Here is a 22,531-nt window from a genome sequence, read left to right as displayed (position 1 = left end):
ATACAGTAATTAATAACAGTGGTTGTAACCATATAACAGAATAATGTAACAGTATAACAATATAATAAAATAATATAACGATGGAACGGTGCAATACCACAACAGGTCCAGAGCGCTCTGGCGGAGTTCTGGGAGGAAGGGGGGGGAGAGGGGAGGAGCGGGGGCCCTTCATTCGCTGTTGGTTAGAATAACAACTTAATATTAGTAGATATAGGTATGGTATAACTTACCTGCTAAGCAGAAACTGCAAAGCACTGCTAAGGTCCAAACCAAAATGTTCAGCATCTTGATTAGAATTGTGTGCCGGCAGCAAACACTGAAACACATTTAAGAAGCTTTTAAAAGTATGTGTATTTTTGTATCTGCAGACTGAAAATTCACGTTTTTTTTTTTACTTTGTCAAGTACATCTTTATTAACATGAGTCTGGTTCTCACAGAATTTATCATGCCGTGGGTTGAGTCAATGTTCTCCAAGCCCTTTGCTTCATCATAGCGATTGGTTTGGGAAACCCGCCTGTCCCTTTCCATTAGGTACTATTGACAGGTATTAAGAGAAACCTCTTCTCCAGCTTGGTGTAGTGGTTAGAAGTGCAGACTTCTAATCTGGCAAGCCGGGTTTGAATCTGCACTCCCCCACATGCAACCAGCTGGGTGACCTTGAGCTCACCACGGCACTGATAAAGCTACTCTGACCGAGCAGGAATATCAGGGCTCTCTCAGCTTCAGCTACCCTACAGGGTGTTTGTTGTAGGGAGAGGAAAGGGAAGGCGACTGTAAGCCACTTTGAGACTCTTTCAGGTAGAGAAAAGCAGCATATAAGAACCAACTCTTCTTCTTTTTTCCCCCCGTTCGCATATTTCTGGGTGCAGATGATGCTGAGTCCGGGGAGAGTCAAGCACACACATGATGGTCAAGCAAGGCAGAATCTCGTACCACAACCCGACGGCACCTGAGCACTCCTGCAATACCGCCTCTGCCCCCGCCTTCTCTGTCCTCAAGATGCACACTGTAATAAGTACACGTATGCGAGGTTCACTTGCTGTTCAGCATCTTGAATTCTTTGTTTTAGAATTTTATTTTGCTGAGTTCACACCTATTGAAAGTAAGGCTAGTAAAGAAAAACGAAGACATTCAATCTTGTATCTAACCACCAACAAGCTAGATTGAAAGCTGTTCTTTAACATTAAGGGTAATAGGCCACTGTGGCTGAAAATCAGCTTAAACCAAAGATGGAGGGAAGAAAGCATAACCCTTGCCTCAACTTTCAGCATTCCACTCTTTGGTTGGACCATGGAAATTCAACACACATCTGGGAACTTGTAAAACTGCTCTCAGGAACTTTGCTTGAACCCATTTGAGTGGAGTAAAGCAGGTGGTTGGGGGACCTAGGAAGTTACCATAAAGTAATTGGGCTACAGCAGGCTTTCTCCCACCTTCAGTAAAATGTATATTCTTTCCCCTGTTTTGTATTTTTTTTTTTACCCTGGAAAGTAACAATCACAGAAGAGTTTTGACCATGGCTAGGTGCACAGCACTAATCTCTGCAACATTGGTTGGGAGGTACAAAAAAAAACGTTTCCTGAAAGATTTTGCCCCTGTAAATCTGGCCAAGTTGAGGATAGAGAATAGTTTTCTGAGCTGCCCTTCATGTTGAGGCCCAAGCTAAGTTCAAAGCAAAGGTCGGGACAAATTGTATCAAGCAACAACAGTTGCTTAATAAACTACCATCTGATCAATTTCCAGAAATTACTAAATCTTTAGCTAAATTTTGTCTGACAGTATATCGTTTGTGGAGCCGGCAGGGTTGTGTTATAAAAAACTAGGCTGAGAAAACTTCATTTGTCTATGTAAAAACTATTTAACTGGCCAAAAGTCATTCTTGCATAGCTCTTGACATTTTTAAATTTTCATTTCTAAACTATTAAGCTATTTATTCATTTACATATACATATGCATAGTTGTCCTTGAGTGATATGCTTTGTATTTTTTTCTGGTGTAAATAAACCATAATAAATGTAAACTGTACACACACACATGCACTGGAACAATCTCCCTTATGAGGTGATGAATTCTTAAGGACTGGAAGTTTTAATTGTCGACTGGGTACCTTAGTATCAACAGTTTTACTTCCTGTGTCAGCACAGTAGAAGACTAGAATTCAAGGGTAGTCAACCTGTGGTCCTCCAGATGTCCATGGACTACAATCCCCATGAGCCCCTGCCAGCATTGTCAGGCGAGTCAAATGAGTGGTTCTCCCCGCAAGCACCCAGCATGTTTTAATTGAACTTTGGGGCGATTTTTAAAAAGAGAAATACTATCCACGCAGGACTAAATGCGAACGAAAACAATTTAAAAGGAACATGGTGGCCAGTTCTGATTCTAAATTTAGCCCCACATGCCTTTTGACAGGTGGCTGCAAATCCCTTCTCCGGTACGCCGTCCGTATGTAAAATATGTAAATGAATACATCAGGGGTAGTCAACCTGTGGTCCTCCAGAGGTTCATGGACTACAATTCCATGAGCCCCTGCCAGCAAACGCTGGCAGTGGCTCATGGGAATTGTAGTCCATGAACCTCTGGAGGACCACAAGTTGACTACCCCTGCCCTACATGCACAAAGAGACCCCTAGAAAGCGGAGGACGGAGCCAGCCTGTCCCAGGCTCCGAGCAACTCTGCCACCGTCCTCCGGCGCCGGACGGAGGCAACCCCCGGAGGCTCGGCCCGTGTCCTGCCTGGACGGCAAGAGCCAGAACCCCGTCGGCGGGGCAGCCGCACGAGCCTCACCTGCGAGCGCGTCCGTCGAAGCCCGCTGCCCTCGGTCGGCCGCGCTCCGGCCACGAGAGAGCCGCCTCCCGGGGAGCCTCGAAGGGCCACGCCGTTCTCAGGGCGCCGCCGGCGGGTCGACCGCGCGCCCTCTGCGGCCGCGGGATTCCGGGAAGGGTCCCCGTCGCCGAGCGCCCGGAGTCATTCCGGCAGCGGAGCCTGGCGGCACGTGGGCCACAGGGGAGACGCCGGCGGGCGGGCGGGAGAGCGCGGGAATCGCCGGGGACAGAGAGGGGGGTGGGGGGGGGCTCGCCAAAGGCGGGGCTGGAGGGCGCCGGAGCGCAACGCGAGGAAGCCGCTCTCGGGTGACGCGCTCGGCCGGCGCTCCTTTGCGCTGAGTCAATTCCGCAGAAGGCGAGAGGCCGTGGAGGGAGACGCCAGAAATGGTCCCGCCGCGCCTGCTGGTCTTCTCCCGAGCGCGCCTCGCCGCCTGCCTGCCGCTCCTTCCTTCTTTCCTTCCCCACAGACGGAAATGCGGCGCCTGCCCGCGACCCCGCCCCTCCCGGGCTCTCCCCTGCCCCTCCTTAGGCCGGCCGCTCGCCAAGATGGTGGTCGGGCCATGAGGTGGGGGCCAAGCCCCACTCCCCGTCCCGGGACACCTGCTGGCCCAAGCGGGAGCGCGAACAGGTGGGTCGAGGCGCTCCGATGCTGTCCGAAAGCCCAACTTGAGCGCCAGAGACACGAAGGGGTCCTTCTCAACCGAGAGCGCTTCTGCCACGATAAATGGGTCATCTTCAAGGCGCCCCAAGACTCCCGAAACCTTTATTTTTGCGCTAACAGGCTTACGTGGCTCCTGCCCTCCGGGATCCCATCGTTCTACAAATGAGGAGCCTTGTGTCATTTTGAAAACCGACGTTTTATTCCAAAATAGCCTATTTATTTAGTGACCTGAAGAAGTGGGATCTAGTCCACCAAAGCTTTCGGCTGGAACAAAATGTTAACCTGTAAAATAACAGATTTTTCATTTGTAGAATTACAAGATACTCTTAGGGTTGTAAGGTCCATTGAGGTATCCCTGGAGGACTGTCAGGATTATTCTATACAGGATGTTATTACTTCATTCCTTATCAACTTTCCTAATAATGGCCAAAGGCTTAAATTCATTGGAATTTCAGCAGTGGAGCTCCTCTGTCCCTAGGTTTCTATTTTTATGTAACAATTCCTGGGAAATACAGTCACTGGTTTTGCAGAAGAGGTTCCCAAGTGGAGTTTTGAAGAGTTAAATGGATAACTGAGAACTAAGGGAAACTAACCCCAAGTCTTTTGAGTTGTTTTAGTCCAGCTTTAACCACCCGATTTTGTGAACGGATGCTTCTTGAGACATCACTCTTAATTATTAACTGGCTAACTGGACAAACTGAAACTAAACCTTGAAAGGACAGAGATAATGCTGGTTGGGAAGGCAGAGATCTTCAAGCTCCTGGTTTTGGATGTTCAGCTGACCCTTGCTGACTCGAGTTTATACTGTTGGAGAAGCAAGTAAATGCAGGTGCACCAAATGCTTTCTTCCAACTATCCCTCAAGCTGGCCCAATTCCTTGATCTGGCTGCCTGGATCCAAGGCTCAGTAACGCTAAGATTAGGCTACCGTGATGTATCAGAGCACACATATTAGTTCCGTATTGGCTGCCCATCAGTTGCTGTGTTGAATTTAAGGTACTGATTATCATATATAAAGCCTTTCATTACTTGGGTCCCCCATGTCTGTGGGATCACATCTCCCCTTATGCTTTACCACGACAACTTCACTCATCAGAGCAGAGCAACTTGCTGGTGCTACACTAGCAAATGGGCAAAATCAACAACTGCTTACTCACATGCTTTCTCCATTATTGCCCCCACCCCCCCATGGAGGTCAGAAAGATTCCCACTCCTCAGGCTTCCCATAAATGCAAAACTGAGTCATTCAAATGCTTTCCCACACAGGCTTAGAGCTGCACTGTACAAAATGGTTTACAAAACTACTTGGGTAATGATAAGGAACTGCATTATAGATTCCTGTATGCAGTATCCTGTTATTATCTACTGTGTAATTTCTCCAGTTTCATTTGTCATGTTAACACTTACACTCTGCTTCAGTCTTCTTTTAGAGTTTGTGATGGTTCCAGACTTGTATGATCCTAATTCTATTGCATTGTTTACTGAATGTTCCATTTTGTTGATTAGTGTGTAATCTGACTCCAATTTCTGTGAGAAATACAGACTACAAATAACAAACTCTTATAAAGTAAGAGTTTCGACTGACTGAAGTAACCCTGAAAACCTCTCTTGACAGAACGTGATAGGGAGCTTTTAAAAAGTTACAAGTTAACTTAAGGAATTCCTTTTTATAAAAGTGTAGGAAAGCTTCCAGCCCTGTAAATAATAGTTTTAATCTGACATTAACAAAACTGCAAACTCTTAACTACCCACAGACATTACTTGGTGACTGGACTCTAGAAATTAACTGATTGTTTCCCAGTCACATATCTGAAGCACCATGAAAGAATAAGGAATGCTGGATATGGGCCTGCTTTTGGATACAAAGAATGAACAGAATTACCACAGCTGGATGGTGATAAAACTGCTGTCACATAGCTAGCATTCAAGAAAAGGATTTTCAATAGAAATAGTCAAACCTTGATTTTAAAAAAGCCACTGGTTTAGATTTGCCTAGATGTTATTCAAACAACTCTAATTCCAGTTTTTGTAATGGATCGTAATAATTACTCATAAAATTATCACCTTTTAATATGGTAAATATTCACCTGAAGGCAACATAGGGGGACTCAAACACTAAAATGCCTTTAAGAACTGTGACGGGAAGTACAGTAGCCTCCCATATTTTTGTAATCTGCATTCTTTTCTAGGGAGCTAATGTCATTTTGACAGATTCCACAGCAGGGCCAAGATACTCACCATCTGTATGACAACAGAGGTCAAAAAGAAACAATTGCACAAAAGAGAATTGTTAAAAACAGGAAACCTGGTCTTTGGCAGTAAGCAGCTTATAGTCAAATTGCACTGATAATCAGTGAGTCGTGGCAGCCCTCTGGGCAAATGCTCGCCTCAAGTGTCCAAAACTCCAGGGAGTCCGGGGTCATACAATATAATCATACAAGTCTTGTGCTTTTGGAAACCATGATCCTTTCCTAACTTTCCAGAGAGTTCCAGTGAAGAGCAGATACTTTGCTTTTTTTTTAACCCTGACATTTCCGTATTTCAGGTAGTCAAAATAGGGAAAGACCTCTATGCAACTTGCCACTGAAGCAGATTAAAGTGAGTTATGTACCAATGGTCTGATTCAGTGTGTAATTGCTTCATTTATAGTTATGTAGCATTGTCACACTGACAGCAGAATCAGTGGATCCACCAGCACTTTACCCACACGATTTTGCTTCAAAAAAGTTGTCACATGTAGCCACTGTCAGGTGCAGGCTTGTAAATCACTGAAAAGTATGACTCAGTACTACAGATGAGTAATGCACCACTTGACTAGCAAGTTTGAAGCAGCCACAAGGGTTGTGTGAAGCGGCTCCATGTTGGCATATGATTGATTACATGGGTGTTGACTGGAGAGAAGTATGCTGATATGCTATTTCAGCATACCTCTTACTGATCCACATTAGTTCTGCCATTAACAATTTGGGCCATTTGAAGAGGAAAGTGGGTTGCTGGCCCAATACAGCAACCATTACAGCATGTGCGATTAAGCAACAACATCTAATGTGTAAGCTTTGTTGTGCCAAGGTTGTTCATTCCAGCAGGATTTGCCCAGGAAATTTCACAATAGACTGTAAATATGTGTAGCAGTGAAATAATCAAAATCACTTGCTCCAGAACAGTTGTTTTATTTTAACCTTTGCTTCATGGTTGTTTTTCAGCTGTGCCTTTTTGTTTCCAGTGATAAGGAAATCATTGGTTCATGCCCTCCTTTTGTTTCCAGAAACAGGACAAGGACTTGTATCTTAGCATTTAGAGATTCCTGTAAAAATCACAAGTGACGAAATACGTTTTGAAGAGATAAACAACACAACTGCTTATTTCAGGGAAATATCTTGAAGGTAATTGCACCCAAGCACTCTATAGATCAATAGCAATTGTATCAAATATGTACCGCTATCTGTAAAATGGATGTTTCAGTGTGGTGTTAGAAGCAATTATTAACCCATTTTAAGAACACATTATGGTCCATTACAGTGCATACTGCACTTTCATTTTTAAAAAAAATAAAATGCATTATGTATTTCATTAATGTTTCCCTTGCATTTAAACCATTAATTATATTTGGAGCTTTACAACAAATGATTAACATAGAGGGAAATATCAGATTCACTCACTCCTAAAAATATAGACATTACTTATTGAGTAACTGATTATATGCAACATAATGGGTTTAGATAGTTATTTTTGAAAAATATTTCATATATAAACATAACTTATTTCTATTCCACTCTCTCTTCAATGAGTTCAGCGGAGTATGTTAGATTTCCACCCCCACCCCATAAAAACAGGGAAAACCCCCCCTACATAAACCTTGAAAACAGATTTTAGTTGCTGGCCCACGGAAGCTTGTTAATCTCGGGAGCAATCTTTGCTGAAGGTTCATCTCTTTCCCAACCAAGAACAGAGGACTATCAGTCCCCTAAGGAAAACCAAGCTTAATGGAAATATGCATTCACAGTACTTGCTAGATGACGCAGTACGTAGCATAATTCTTCCATTATCTTCCCTTGCATCCATCCTAAGCATGCTAAAGATCAAGTATGCATTGAAGACAGATCTCTTGCCCTAGTCCAATTCTCCAAATCAAAACCATGTATTCACTCACCTGATATCATTTAACACATTAAATTCTACCCTTCTTCCCTTTAGGGCAATATTTCAGTGGGCAGACTCACTTATGCTGACCCCATCAGGTTTTCAAGGCAAGAGACAAACATTACCTGTCTCTGCAACAACCTGAGAACTTTTAACTCACAACTTTTAGTTTCTCTACTTGCTTAGGTTTCATTGTCAAAGGAATGACATGCATTTATATTCATAACACTGCTGGACCCATCATCATGTCCCAGTTATGCAGTTAATTGATATATGGAAGGTATTCATCTATTAGTGTAATGTTGCCTCTGCCTTTTAACTGTATTGTAAAAATTCATTTCTCAGTGCAAATTGTTTTGTGTTTTTCATTTAGAGACTACTCCGTTACAGAGCAGGAAAAAATATATGCAATACTTCCTTCCTATTACTGTTTCTTTGTGACATTGCAGTATTATGGCAAAACTGCATTTAAATTACTGTTAAGAGCTTTATGTATGCATTTCCCTTGGTGAATAATAAACAAATCACAAGTATTTCAATGAACAGTGAAATTCAGAGCACTGTACCTATACTGTTAATACATCATTCCCTGCATAAAGGTGCTTTCCATGTAGGAATCATGTAACTTTGGCTATTTCTTAGGTGTAGCTTCCTGTCTTGTAATATAGTTCCTGCAAACTGACAAACACTGGTTGGTCTATTTTTCCAGCAACGCTTAGTAAGGTGTAATTTAGTTTGGAGGATGAGCAGCAGTGGCTTGCTTTGCATACTCAAGTAACCTCCTAGTTGAGCAGGAGTCTGAATCAAGGTTAACCAGGGCCCCTGAGCACATGTTGAATTACATTGATTTTGACAGGTTTAGATAAGATTTTTAATATAAGATTAACAAAACTGAACATCCACTGTTATTTAGTGGCCTGATAGCAGTCCTATTTCTGCTGATGCACGTTTTTTTTTAAACCCAAGAAATCTTGTCTTTTGGTTGTAAAGTTATCAAATTTGTGTAGATAAAAAATCAAAGCTGATGGGCTGTAGATGTAGAACAGATAAAAGTGATTAAAATGTGGAATTCACTGCCAGACAAAATAGCAATGGCCACAGGCATAGACAAATTTAAGAGGGGATTAGATAGTCATGAAAGTTACATCAATCAGTAGCTAACCATGGTGACTAAAGGGAACTTCCATGTTCAAAAGTAGTCAATTTACGAATCTCAGTGCTGGGAGGCAACATCAGAAGAAGGCCCTATTCTTGGACCCCCTAAAGGAACTGGTTGGCTACTGTGTGATACAGGTTGCTGGACTAGATGAATCATTAGTCTGATCCAGCAGGGTTTTTATGTTCTTAAAGTGGAACTGGATAACGGTTGCAACCATCAGCAAATGCTTACTCCAAGCAGTTGTTCCTACAGATCAAGAGTCTCAAGTGTTTCTGTAAACCCTACTTGACTCTAGACCAAAACAAAACTAACACAAATGGCATATAAGCACGATCAGTATATCCCCCTGGAGCACTTGGTGGGGACTAAAGAGACTGTATTCCAATCAGTCCTTCCACAAAATACTAATATACAAGACATGTGCAAGCTGTGGAGTCTTCTAAATTCTCTCCAGTTTTCTCACTGAATAACTGTTCCTTCAAAAGGCAGGTCCTCATTGGTCAAAACTGCAGATTTCAGCCAAGCACCACTGCTCCCACTATCATCTTAAAATCACCTTTTGCAATGTATTTATCTGCCATTTGGTTAGTTTGACCACCTAATTGAAGCATGAGGCCTGATTCTTTATACTCTGGAGGAAGATGCTGAATCACAGGTTATACGAAACTCCACAATACATTAGATACCTAGCTATGCACGTTACAAAGCTTACAATTTAAGAGTGCACAAATGAATACATTTTTTTCTGTCTACAGCTTCCAATCTCCTTTTCATCAGCAGATACTATGTGGTATTTTGTTTTTAGACACTGTTTGGTGCAGTGTATATTTTTAGACACTGCCAGCTTGGCGCAGTGGTTAGGAGCGCCAACTTCTCATCTGGAAAGCTGGGTTTGATTCCCTGCTCCTCCTCCATATGCAGTCAGCTAGGTGACCTTGGGCTCACCACAACACTGATAAAGCTTACAATTTAAGAGTGCACAAATGAATACATTTTTTTCTGTCTACAGCTTCCAATCTCCTTTTCATCAGCAGATACTATGTGGTATTTTGTTTTTAGACACTGTTTGGTGCAGTGTATATTTTTAGACACTGCCAGCTTGGCGCAGTGGTTAGGAGCGCCAACTTCTCATCTGGAAAGCTGGGTTTGATTCCCTGCTCCTCCTCCATATGCAGTCAGCTAGGTGACCTTGGGCTCACCACAACACTGATAAAGCTATTCTGACCAAGCAGTAATATCAGGGCTCTCTCAGCATCACCTACCTCACAGGGTGTCTGCTATGGGGAGAGGAAAGGGAAGGTGAATGTAAGCCGCTATGAGACTCCTTCTGGTAGAGAAAAGTGGCATATAAGAGCCAACTCTTCTTCCATCTTTGCAGCACAATTTGGTACAGGGTATACAAACGGGCAGTCTTTCTGTTGCACTCTATACATGCCTCCCAATCATCATGCATAGGAGGTGCTCATCACTCAAAAAGAAAGCCAATGTTGTCCCAAAATGAAGCACTGCAAATTGAGATGACAGCTACAACACAAGGTATGCCAATACAAAACACAGCACTGGGTTAAGATCTATACAATCCACAGCATGCAATATGATCCTAAATCTTTATTAAGTATTTTTACATTTTTACAACAAATTTTTGTTAATTCGCCAACTATTAAGCATATCAACAAACAAAACGTTTAAGCCAAAACAAAATAATTGCCTTATATATATAAGCCATCCACCTTCATGAACATGGGTGGACAATAACTTCAGCAGTTTCTTTAACATTTCAAGATCACAACCTTAAACATACTTACTTGGAATTAAGTGCCACTGAAATCAAAGGGTTTTAAATAAATGTGTTTAGGATTCAGACAGCTTGCCATAGAACTACTATGCTTGGAAAATTTAGCATGATAAAGTTAAGAATTTTGTTCCATCACTGTAGGTGGTCAATCCCACGACTCATCAGCCGCACTTGTATTTGATGCAACAAATCCTCCACTGTGCTGATTTTCTTTGCTATGGAAAGCCTGTGTGAACTAGAGTTAAGCAAATGTTTAGCTATGATAGAGAAAACTATGTTCAATGATGAAATCTATCACATGATTATTTTAATGGCTATCAGACTGTTTACTGCTTGATTCAATGGCTTCCCAGAAGTGGGTAATTTACGGGACTTAACTATGAACACCTAGGGCAGGGGTAGTCAAACTGCGGCCCTCCAGATGTCCATGGACTACAATTCGCTGTCAGGGGCTTCTGGGAATTGTGGTCCATGGACATCTGGAGGGCCGCAGTTTGACTACCCCTGCCCTAGGGTGTGGGATCATTTGCATATTTAGATACTTTTAATTGCCTATCATTTGCGATATAGCAGATAAACTATTCTTAGATGCATGACACCTGGAAATGCGCTTCAACACCTAACTCAATTGGATCATTTTTAGTTACTTGGTTCTCAGTATGAAGAGTATTGTAATCTGATACACAAGTAACCCCTACACAGACGGTGGCAAATAGCAGCAATGTAGGGAGACAATTTACTACGTGGATTACTGCTTTCATGCAGAAAATCCATACCATAACCAGAAATTCTTGCAGGAGTGGCAAGTGATGTTTTGGACATCACAGATTTCAATTGGAGAGCTGAATGTATGGAACCAGCTTCCAGTCACAGTGAATAAAGCAGCTCTATGCGTAATAGCAATTACTGCAAAACAGGTAAAAAAAGACTCATCCCTGGACAGCACTCATCCCTGGACTCTTCCTAGTAAGTTCCAAAACATGCTTTAATACTCAGGCCAACATGCAAAATTTGGGTATCATCCATAATTCTTCAAGCAAAGGTTGGATACACACTTTTCTTGGATGCTTTAGGATGCTAGGGCTAATCCTGCGTTGAGCAGGGGGTTGGACTAGATGGCCTGTATGGCCCCTTCCAACTCTATGATTCTAATTCTATTAAGAGTTACCTTTCGAGAATCAACTGATGCAAAAGTATTTCCCCTTGCATTGCTAAATCCAATTGCACCGGAACCACAAGCTATTTCTTCTAGCCAAGATGGGACTTCCTGCTGAGCCTACAACAGAAAAAATATCCATTACGTTATAAATTATTAATGTTGGTGATCTCCATTTAAGAACATAAACTGTAGGAACAAAACAACTTACATCCACAAGCACTTTGATTAGAGGCTGTGCAATACTGCTGTCGGTAAGAGGGTCAAAGAAAGAAATTGCTTTGCCTAAGTTACCACAGCGTCCAGTTCGCCCAATCCTGTGAACATATTCATCTATTGTAGAAGGAAGATCGACATTTATAACATGATGAACATTCTCAATATCCAGACCTCTTGCTGCCACTGATGTTGCAACAAGAACAGGACATTTTCCAGAACGAAAATCACGAAGAGCTTCTTCTCTTTCTCTCTGCTCCCGATCACTGTAGACAGAGATTTTAAAATGTTTGCAAAGAGTGCTTAATACAGCAACTTCATATGTATATTCTGTTTACTAATCAACAAGAATATTTCAATCTGATACCGCTCTTTCAAAGGTTGATGAGCATTTTCCATGTTCACGCAAGCTGTAAAGAATGGGCGGTATAAAAATCCAAACAAATAAATAAATTTACTCCAGGCATAAACTTACACAGAAGCAAAAAATGTATCTTTCACAGAATAATGAATTCCCTGGGTCCCCACCCATTTTGAGCCCCCAAAGCAATATTTTAAGAAGCCAATCAGATATCCAGTGGCCAATAAGAAACCCTGCTGGGCAAAAGCCCAATCTGGCCCCACCGACTTTCCACTTGACAGGTACCAGGAAAGGTGTCAGTGGGCACCATGTTGAGGACTCTAGATGTATAAAGTGGTATTTTATAGAACTATAGATAGGACCATTGCAATATGCACCCTTATGTCTCACAAAAGACCTGACGCTCATTCCATACAGCCTGAACTTGCCTCAGCCCATTATAGATTTTAACCATGATGCATCCCTATTTTAGTTACTAGGCACCGATACATATGACATGTGTCCTAAGTAAAGGTTCATAAATCTATAAAGTTTGGCAGCAGTTGCCAAACAGCTATAGAATTTCTTAGATGAAATATCAGCACTTAATCTGAAGTCCAGCTTCCAACCACAGGTAGAAATGGCTCTGGTCACACTCACAGATCATCTCCAGGGACAACTAGGTCTAGGCTGGTCAGTGTTGCTTCTTTTATTAGATATAACAGTAGAGTTCAACACAGTCAGTCATGGGCTGCTGGCCCAGTGCCCAGCTGACATGCAGATACAAGGGACAGCACTTAAATAGACTAACCCCTATGAGGAAACACTGAGTGGCTTGGGAATATTTAGCCTGGAAAAGAGAAGGCTGAGGTGGAACATGATTGCTCTCTTTAAGTACCTGAAAGGCTATCACAGAGGAGGGCAGGAAGCTGTTCCCATTGGCAGCAGAAGATAAAACTCACAATAATGGATCCAAATTATGGGCAGAAAGCACCAGCTGGGTATTAGGAAAAATTTTACATTTAGACTAGTTCAGCAGTGAAATAGGCTGCCTAGCGAGGTGGTGTCTTTGAGGATTGGCGAGATGAACACTTGTTAGGGATGCCAGCTTGGTGTAGTGGTTAGGGGTGCGGACTTCTAATCAGGTGAGCCAGGGTTGATTTCGCGCTCCCCCACATGCAACCAGCTGGGTGACCTTGGGCTCGCCATGGCACTGATAAAGGTGTTCTGACTGAGTAGTAATGTCAGGGCTCTCTCAGCCTCTCCTACCTCACAGGGTTTCTGTTGTAGGAAGAGGAAAGGGAAGGGGAATGTAAGCCGCTTTGAGATGTCTTCAGGCTAATCCTGCATTGAACAGGGGATTGGACTAGATGGCCTTCCAACTCTATGATTCTATCCACCCTTCCAAAGTGGGGAAAGCCAACTGAGCCCCCTTCCCAGGACATACAATGTCTTTCCATTTCTAAAAAACATGGAAACAAGACCTCCTAGTTTACTAGAAATTTGTGGGGCTTGTCTATATTCTTATGAAAAATGCAAAGACTGACTGGTATAACTCAAACTCCCAGGTGTCACCTGACATCAGTTTAAGAATTTCTCTAGGGCATTTTTTAAACCAGATAAGTTATTTTAAATGGTTATTTCTCATGTAAAACGTTTTGAACTTTGAAAAATTATACGGAAATGCCAGTTACAACACCGGACATGTATATTTTTGATTACACAATCTCAGAAAGACTGAAAACAAACAGTTGGAACAAGAGACAAAGCCAACCAAGTTGGTCATGAACTGCAGCACCTTCCCCATAAGTAAAGTATGAACTGCTTGAGGTTCTTACTTTGAGAAATAACAGCAGTTATGAGCAGTGTGTAAACAAACATTCAAATGTTTCCAATCAATGTTTTTCATTACAAGAGACAAGTTCACTTGGCTGGATTCAGAGTACTGTCAGCATAAGGCACTAGTTGAGGCAGCCATCTGTGAGTTTCTAAAAGGTAATGCCTATCGTTAGAAGATCTGAATGGATGGAAAATCATGCAGTAGGACAACAGCAAAATCATCCTCCACTGTCTGCCAGTGGTGACTGAAGGTCCTGGACAGAAGAGGCCAAGGGGGCAATTTTGTCTACTTTCCCCTGTTGTGTGGCTTTTCATCTCACAGAGGTTCCCCATTCCTTGTCACTGCCTTTTATTTCAACTTTAGTTTGACGTAACTTCTATAGTAATTAGGATTTTTTACAGCGTAGTACAAGACAGATGGCTCACCCATGAATGCTGGTGGTTTTAATTTTTTCTTGGCACAGAAGGGTTGCAAAAAAATCTGCCTTTTTCTTAGTTTCCACAAACACCATTGTTCGTTTATCTCCTGAGAACAAAGACATGAACAGTGATTTCATAACACAGCAGCAAGTAATTTATAACAAAGCAAGTAGCTTATAAACGCTGTATTACTGAAACACAATATTTTATTCATAGAAAATGAATGCATATCACAGAACGACTTAAGATGCCTAGGCTTTTGAGTTATGTATATTACCCACTTTCTTGCATTTACCAAAAAATACATTTTTTATGTCTTTGGAAAAGAGGGGGCTCTCCATTACTAATTCTCATCCTCTATTACACTCAGTGTCTGAAAATTCCCAGAATTGCTTGTGTACATTTTCCTCTTTCAGTCTTTTAAGATTGAAGTGCTTTGAAACTCCAAACCTAAGGCAACTTGGAAAAATGGGAATGTAAAATACTAATCTATCTGGTCCTAAATAAAGTTACCTGGATTAAGCAGCTAGTTACCTCCTAAATTCTATACTCCATCAGGGGTCCCAAACCTTTGTAAGTCTGTGGGCATCTTTGGAATACTGACATAGGGAAGTGGGTACAACTACAAAATACTGGCTGCAGGAAGCAAAGCCCATTAGAAAATGTCAGGAAGTAAGGTCATGTGCAACTCTAACAGGAATTCTTCAACATTTCAGGCCAAAGCTATGCTACAAGGTGCCTTTTACAATGAACATACTATCTTGATATATTTTCTTTCATACACAAAAGCAGTGCTGAGATGATAGCTGCTGCTGAAGCAACTTCATAAAAATCTGCAGTCAATCTGAAGCCCTGTTGGGCAAAGTCACCTTTTAAAAACACTTGGCAAATACCAGGAAGGGTATCAAATGAGAATCTCATTGGAGACCCTTATGCTAACTTTACATGGGAGCTTCCATATGCCTCACATATATTAAGCAGCTGAAGTAGTGTGACAGGAGAAGTTCCTGACAGAGCAGTTTCTTATTTCTTTTTATAATTCAAAAGAAATTCTGTCTAAACATCCGGAAGAAGTTCCTGACAGTTAGAGCGGTTTCTCAGTGGAACAGGCTTCCTTGTGAGGTGGTGGGTTCTCCATCTTAGGAGATTTTTAAACAGAGGCTGGATAGTCATCTGACAGAGAGGCTGATTCTGTGAATGTTCAAGAGGGTGGCAGGTTACAGTGGATGAGCGATAGGGCTGTGTCCTGCATAGGCCATGGGGTTGGACTAGATGACCCAAGAGACTCCTTCCAACTCTATTATTCTATAATTCTACATTTTGCAAAACCACAAAATGCTTAGAATGGTATCATTTACAATGAACAAAGATCAAACTTTTTGTATCAAAGCAGGTATTATTTCAAAAACATTCAGAAGCACAGAACAATGTTTTAGACTTCATCCAATAGTTACACACAGGTCAATAGTTAATGACCATTCACCCTAAGCAATATTATGTTGAGCCACTAGCAGCAAAGCCCACTGCACCAAGGAATGTACTGGGCTCCAGAGCTGAGGATGCCGCCCTGATCACAACAAACTGGGAGGCATCAGCACTGCCCTCTGGGCCATGCAGAGGCGGGCGGGTTGTTGGCAGAGGATTCCAGCTGTCCCAGCTTCGCACCCTGCATGCCATACATACGGTGTATGGGACTGGGCTGAGAGGCGTCAGAGCCCTTGGCACGACTCCAGCCCTGCTCCCAAGGCGATGGGGAGGCATCTGGTGGCCTTGGCCCCTCAGGAGCAGGGAGGCCGGCAACACCCCCAGCAGCCCTGACGGCATCAGGCTGGGAGTCGGCAGCGGCCCCAATGCCATGCCAGCCCCACTTCCCCAGCCAGGGGGAAGTGGGTGTACAGAAAGGGGGGGGGAGGTGGCTTCCTGGCCTGGGCTTCTGCCAGCCCCAGTGCACAGCATTACAGAGTCCAAAAACTCTTCCCACAACCCGTCGCCTTTTTGGTTCTCATTATTTCTACTTTATTCGCCAATTACAAACTCCTTAGTTTTACATTTTAGATTTTCTTGGCAGGTTTTACACATAATTATTTTTGAAAGATAGAGGTATTCAAAGTTACAAGCAATTTATTACCTGTGCTATTGAGAATGTCAACAAGTTTGTCTCTCTTTTCATACTGACTAACTTGAATTATAGTCTGTTGAACATCACTGCAGGCTCCACCCACTTGTCCAACAACAACAAAGAGATAATCCATCTTCAAAAATTCTCCAGCCAGCCTTTAAAAAGAACAGAAAGTTAAGTTACTTCCTATTAGAATTAAGGGGTGGTGGGGAGATTCACGTGTTTTACATGCCAAATGAGTTTATGGATTCATAGCACAAAAATATTTTTAAGAGATTAAACATCAGCCAAAATAAGACCTATTTCAATGGTGCATAAACACAAAATTGGGCATTTAAAAACGCGTTATACAATTCCAAGAATTCATTATCTGATTCTGGGCCTGATCCTGTCATTTCTTATGACAGCTGCAAGGCACTCCTCTCAAAAAGGTGGGCAATTTGCATCTCCTCTTCCACATATTGCAGACCCACACCCCACATTCAGCACAGTTCCTGAGGAGGCCGAATACTGCTGACAACATTCCAGGAGGCATAGAAGGATGCAGGGGGGAGAGGTGAAAATGCTCCATTCTGTGAGATTAGATACAATTTCCAGTATAAATGTATAAAGCACCAAAACAATGGTTCTTCACTCAATGAGTAGTCTTCTTCAGGGCAATCATCTTTTAAAACTGATTTTTTCTGTACACAGTTATAATTAATTAGCAATCTAAACATTTAGGAATCATCCTCACTGGTACAGTTCCGCAGGGCCTGTAAAACAAGCTCTTCTGTCAAATATCTGGTTGGGGCCAGTGATACAATATCACCTAATGGGTCCCCTTTTATAAAACACTCCCATGTTTACATCAATCTGGCAACAGACCTATTCAAAGGGACAGCATTAGAAATACTAGCTATAATTGAGATGATATTGAAGTTAATTAAAGACGGCTTTAAATGGTTTAATATTTGATTTAAATTGTGTATTGTTTTATTGATTCTGTACACCTCCCTAAGCTGGTATACCAGGACGGGAGGTTATAAATGGATTAAATAAATAAAATTTAAAAACCCCTTGCTAATTTATACCTCTGAATTTCTTCAGGAAAAGTGGCACTGAACATTAATGTTTGCCGTTTATCTTTTGGTGGCATTCCTGGACAGGAAATCAATTTTTTCATCTCTGGGCCAAATCCCATATCCAGCATACGGTCTGCTTCATCTAAAACCAAATATCTTAGTTTGCTCAACCCAATCTAAAACATGAAAAAAAGTTAGAACATGTGATAAGCATCACTATCATATGACAGCTACATTAAAATAAAGGTCAAAAAACCTTGCTTCTGAAATATGTTTATGTTCCATACTTTTACGGTATACCACAGTACGTTTTACCTCGATGTAACAATACATTAATAGCAACCAAAAATGAACAAAACAGCAGTCCTCGGACACTCATAACTTGAGTACTCCCATTTTTATTTACAGATTGCTAATTCCTCCCTCCCTTCCACTAGGCGCTAGACAGCTCCTTTTTGAAGTATCTGGCAAACTATGCATGCAAGGTGGAGACTTCTGTCTTGGTGGCTTAAGGTGGATAATTCTTGCCCACATTCCCTAAAAGTGAGAATTCTTGTTATCACATGAGCTATATGGGCATAAGAGGAGCTTACCGTGTTTTTAGAAGGGCTGAGATATCCCTGCAAATTCTCATAGATCTTTGGAGCTGAACTTGAAAAGTACTGTTAAGTTGAATACCATTAGGTGATCACGGTAGACTTCAATGGTGCCTTTTTTGTATACAAATTTGTCTGGCATATTGTTAGAAGAACTTTTGGGCAATAACCACACTTCTCTGTACTTTCTCATAATTGCGTTCACTCCCAACTGCAGTGTTTCTCCATAGCAAAGTATAAAATACTAGCAGTTAAGCCTGCTTTAAAAGCCAGCAGGAAGGTGCCTCCAACTCTCTCCCAGATCCTGTTATGCCAAGGCAGGATCTGGAGTTAGGGCTGTTCCCATCCCAGGAGCCATCACGGGTCCCTTGCCGCGGTGGTTCCCAACCTGCGGTCCGCAGCCTGGGAAGCTTCTTACTGCGAGAGGGGGGGAGAGGGAATCAGGACCGAAATCGCGCATGCGCGAAAGTGCCGCGTATGCACGAAAGTGCCACGCATGTGCTATTTCGGCCGCGCAGCGCGCATGTGCAGCCCGTCCGCGTGTGCTCGCTGCGCATGCGCGTTGCACGGGCGGGGCAGTTCCGGTCCCCAGCCGGAAAAAGGTTGGGGACCACTGCCTTGCCGCATACCCTATGGGTCAGATGGGAGAGCTGGGGGAAGACACTGTCCCATCAGCGCCACCCCTCAACTGGGGGGGGGGAGGGCAGGCAGGAGGCATCTGGCAGTCCTGGCTCCACATGGGACTGAAAGGCCACGCAGAAGCATCCAGTGTTCCTGGTGCCCCGGCTGCAGTGCTCAGCACAGTCATCCATGGGGGAGGCCTCTGGCACCCTTGGCCCTGGGAGTCGGTGAAGAAGCTCTAATCACGCAACAGCTCTTAGGCTAACAACCTGGGAGGTGGCTCACCACCCCAGCAATAGGAGGAGGCGCCGCATGGGGTGCTCCTTTATTGCTGCTCCGGTCAGCCTCTCGCTGAGAGAGACAGGGAGGGTGGTTGGCAGCTAGTCTCTAAAGCGAGCTTCTGCAGGGCTTGTGGCCCCTGACAGGGGGCTGGAAACGCCTTTGTTTGGTCCTCAGTGAGGGAGGATCCCCCTCCCAGCGAGGGCCAGAGTCCGCAGGGTGACACTGATGGTGCGCCAGCTTCTGAGTGGTCCTCCACCCAAGGGCCAATCACAGGGCCAGCACACTGAGAAGTACCCTGCACATTTTATAATATATCGGATAGGATGAGGAGGTTTCTCCAATAATAGTCATCAGGCAGAGAATTCATTCAGCGACTATAGCCAACACTTCCAGAAGTTCCTTGGAAAGTTTGTAATGCAAAGTGCTAGAGTGAATAAAACACAGTATTTGCACCTGCATGCAATGCACTCTGCCATTATTGTCCTGCCATATGATCCAGAATGGAGAAGTAAATGGTGGTAGGACTTTTTATCTTTTGCCTTCACCTTTGTAGAAGCAGCAACAAGGGCTTAAGGACAGTCTCCCAACCACTTAATGACCAAAAGTTCTTCTATTTCATGCTTTCCTCCTCTCATCCTGTTCTTAGTCTACTAATGCTTCCTCTTCTTAATCTACAAAGCTAAATTTTAAGCAGTGGTTTAAAACTGCATATGTATACAAACCAACCAGAGTTTGATGTTTTCTCTGATTCAGATCACACAAAGTGCGATTGGTATCAAACCTAGAACTCTTCAAACTCAGCCCCATATGCAAGGAAGGAGACAGGGGCAAGGGAGTGAACAAGTCCAAGGTCTTCAGAGGCTTGCTCTCATCACAAGCACACTGGCACAGTGAAATAATTCCATGAATTCAATAGATTAAAAGAATTCAGAAAAATTTTAGTCACAATACCTACCTTTTCTCTGCCTATGATATCCAGAAGTCTTCCAGGAGTTGCACATAATATATTACAGCCTTGCATTACCTGACGAATTGAATGAATTGTCTGTGTACCGCCATAAACCACAACTGGCCTTATACAAGTTCTAGTCAATGGGAAAATAAAGTTATATTTTCATAAGTGATGCACTGACTGACTCATAACCCTGCTTACATTTTGAACAAATAGCTTGGTACTGACATTTTTTATAATATGATAAGCTAATACAACATTCTTTACTTTCAAGATAAACTTTTAATATAAAAATAATATAAACATTAATAGTGTGAAATAAACAATGACTTTTAACATTTTAGCGATCCAAGAGATACTCATTAACACCTGTTGGTGAGGCAGCCCCCCCCCATGGGGAGAAATTGCTAAACTAAGCACAACGTTTTGGAACCTAGAAAGGCCATCTGAAAAAATCCTTAAGTAGTAAGAAAGAGTGTCCAGAACTTGCAATAACAAGCAGCACACCTCATCTAAATCCAGATCCATAAACTGATATGCCTACCTCCGCTGGAGATGTGAGGGCCTAAATAAAACTTGGGGGGGACCTCTTTTTTGGTGGGGAGTGGGAGGGTGAGGGTGTTTCCAGTGGTTTCAAAATTTCCAGAAACTCTACATCCCCCAACACATATTCTAATGCAGCATTTGTACTGAAATTAAAGTGTACAGTTTCAGTAAAAATGTTGTATAATTCATGGGTTGTATATGAAATTAGATGTATTTGTGCTAGATATCTTTCCATATTTGTATATATCATATTAATCAAATACATAAAGGTTAAACAAACGGCATGCATTTGATGCATCTTGAGAGGGACATCTTAGGCAAACACAGGGCTGTAAATCTGCTCCAAAAGGTAAAACAGATGGTGCAATATCACCCTCTGGGAGGATTCAAATGGGTAGCTGTGTTGATCTGAAGTAGCACAATAAAATCAGAGTCCAGTAGCACCTTTAAGACAAACAAAGTTTTATTCAGGGCATGAGCTTTCAATTGCAAGCACTCTTTGTCAGACTATGAACATCAGTCGTAGTCTGTTGAAGAATGCTTGCACTCAAAAGCTCACGCCCTGAATAAATCTTTGTTGGCCTTAAAGGTGCTACTGGACTCTTATTGTACCCTCTGGGAGGTCACAGTAACTTCCTGTTAGTTCCTACTACCCTAAATTCAACCAGTGCAAGCTTGAGAAGGAAAGCTTCACTCTTACAGAGGTCACAAAGAGTAACTACATTGTTTCCTGTACATATGGCCTAATCATATGTTGTGATGAACAGTAATTGATGGGAAGTTTTGGCTCATTTTCCTCCCTCAAAATGAATACATCCAAAACCTAGTAACAGAATTTGTGGTTCTATACAACAGAAAAGAAGTTCAAATTTTATGTTTCCTTCTTTCATTCACAGCTCTAGAGAACATACAACATTTTACTGATTCAGAAACAAAAGAATTTGACAGCTTGCCTTTCCACATGGAACTATAGCCTGTCCTATTATCCTGAGAAGTTATGAGAGCACCATGATACTCTGGATCTACTTAGAGCATAAGCTATTTTATCACTTGGTGGAAAGAGAATGGATGCTGGTGCCATAGGACCACTACAGCTTTTAAAAAACACGTACACACAAACTGAGACCTCTACTTTCAAATTTGTTTTGCTTACTTACCCATATGAAAATTTTCTTGATTCTAGGTAGATCTGATTTACAAGTTCTCTTGTTGGGGCTACTATTATACATTCTGGTTCTTGCTGTTCTTTGAACTGAGTGGCAGAAATTCCATCACGCATCATTTGGGCCAAAATTGGTATTAGAAAAGCTGCCTAAAGATCAGATATTTCAGTGCAGAAATTCAATACAGCCAGAACATACCAAATTCACTATTTAAGTGTGTTCCAATTTACAGAGGTGAATGGAAAGAATCAGTGTCTTTGTTGAATCATGTATTTTCAGAAAGCAAGGTGACAGTTCATTAAGAACCCTCCAGTTAAATTGTACTATCACTTGGAAGATGACTGTGCTTCTTAACCTTTAATTCACTACTATACATTAAGCAAGCAACGTTATTAGATTCTCTCTCCCCAATCTTCTTCCAGTAATGAAGGAGTCAGATTTTATCCTTATCACAAAGCAAGCAGAGTAAATAAACTGGTATTGGTTACAGAAGCTACTCCAAGTGGGGAGAAGGGGCTACCTACAATCTCACATGTCCCCTTAAAGTTCTGAATTAATAACAATGAGGATAATTTTTATTTTCAAACCACCCTTCCGAAATGGCTCAGTGCAGATGACAACAGTAAAATCCAAACACAA

The 22,531-nt window shown here is 42.3% G+C and overlaps 2 protein-coding genes across 8 annotated transcripts in view; both read right to left on the bottom strand.

The window, feature by feature from the left end:
* The window catches only part of IL31RA (interleukin 31 receptor A), a 31,427-nt gene extending 28,143 nt beyond the window's left edge, over window positions 1–3,284 (bottom strand). Inside the window, exons 1-2 of the mRNA XM_077347143.1 lie at window positions 2,787–3,284; window positions 231–316 (exon numbers count right to left, since the gene is read on the bottom strand). Of these exons, the coding sequence (XP_077203258.1) occupies window positions 231–285 (55 nt within the window). The 5' untranslated portion in view covers window positions 286–316; window positions 2,787–3,284. The remainder of the gene's footprint in view (window positions 1–230; window positions 317–2,786) is intronic.
* Window positions 3,285–6,633: 3,349 nt separating this feature from the next.
* Window positions 6,634–22,531, bottom strand: part of DDX4 (DEAD-box helicase 4) — a 36,683-nt gene continuing 20,785 nt past the window's right edge. For 6 of the 7 annotated variants that reach the window (XM_077347146.1, XM_077347144.1, XM_077347148.1 and 3 more), the window contains 8 exons: window positions 21,887–22,041; window positions 20,187–20,316; window positions 17,742–17,908; window positions 16,678–16,823; window positions 14,556–14,655; window positions 11,946–12,216; window positions 11,747–11,854; window positions 10,377–10,813 (listed from right to left, as the gene is read on the bottom strand). In XM_077347146.1, coding sequence (XP_077203261.1) covers window positions 10,724–10,813; window positions 11,747–11,854; window positions 11,946–12,216; window positions 14,556–14,655; window positions 16,678–16,823; window positions 17,742–17,908; window positions 20,187–20,316; window positions 21,887–22,041 — 1,167 coding nt within the window. In that variant the 3' untranslated portion in view covers window positions 10,377–10,723. Of the gene's footprint in view, window positions 6,789–10,376; window positions 10,814–11,746; window positions 11,855–11,945; window positions 12,217–14,555; window positions 14,656–16,677; window positions 16,824–17,741; window positions 17,909–20,186; window positions 20,317–21,886; window positions 22,042–22,531 lie in introns of those variants that run through there. The other variant, XR_013233034.1, reaches the window with a different exon arrangement.

The sequence above is a fragment of the Paroedura picta genome, chromosome 7 (genome assembly GCF_049243985.1).
Source record: "Paroedura picta isolate Pp20150507F chromosome 7, Ppicta_v3.0, whole genome shotgun sequence".
NCBI lineage: Eukaryota > Metazoa > Chordata > Lepidosauria > Squamata > Gekkonidae > Paroedura > Paroedura picta.
The sequence above is the reverse complement of the archived record's forward strand: the minus strand, read 5'-3'. Positions and strand labels throughout refer to the sequence as shown.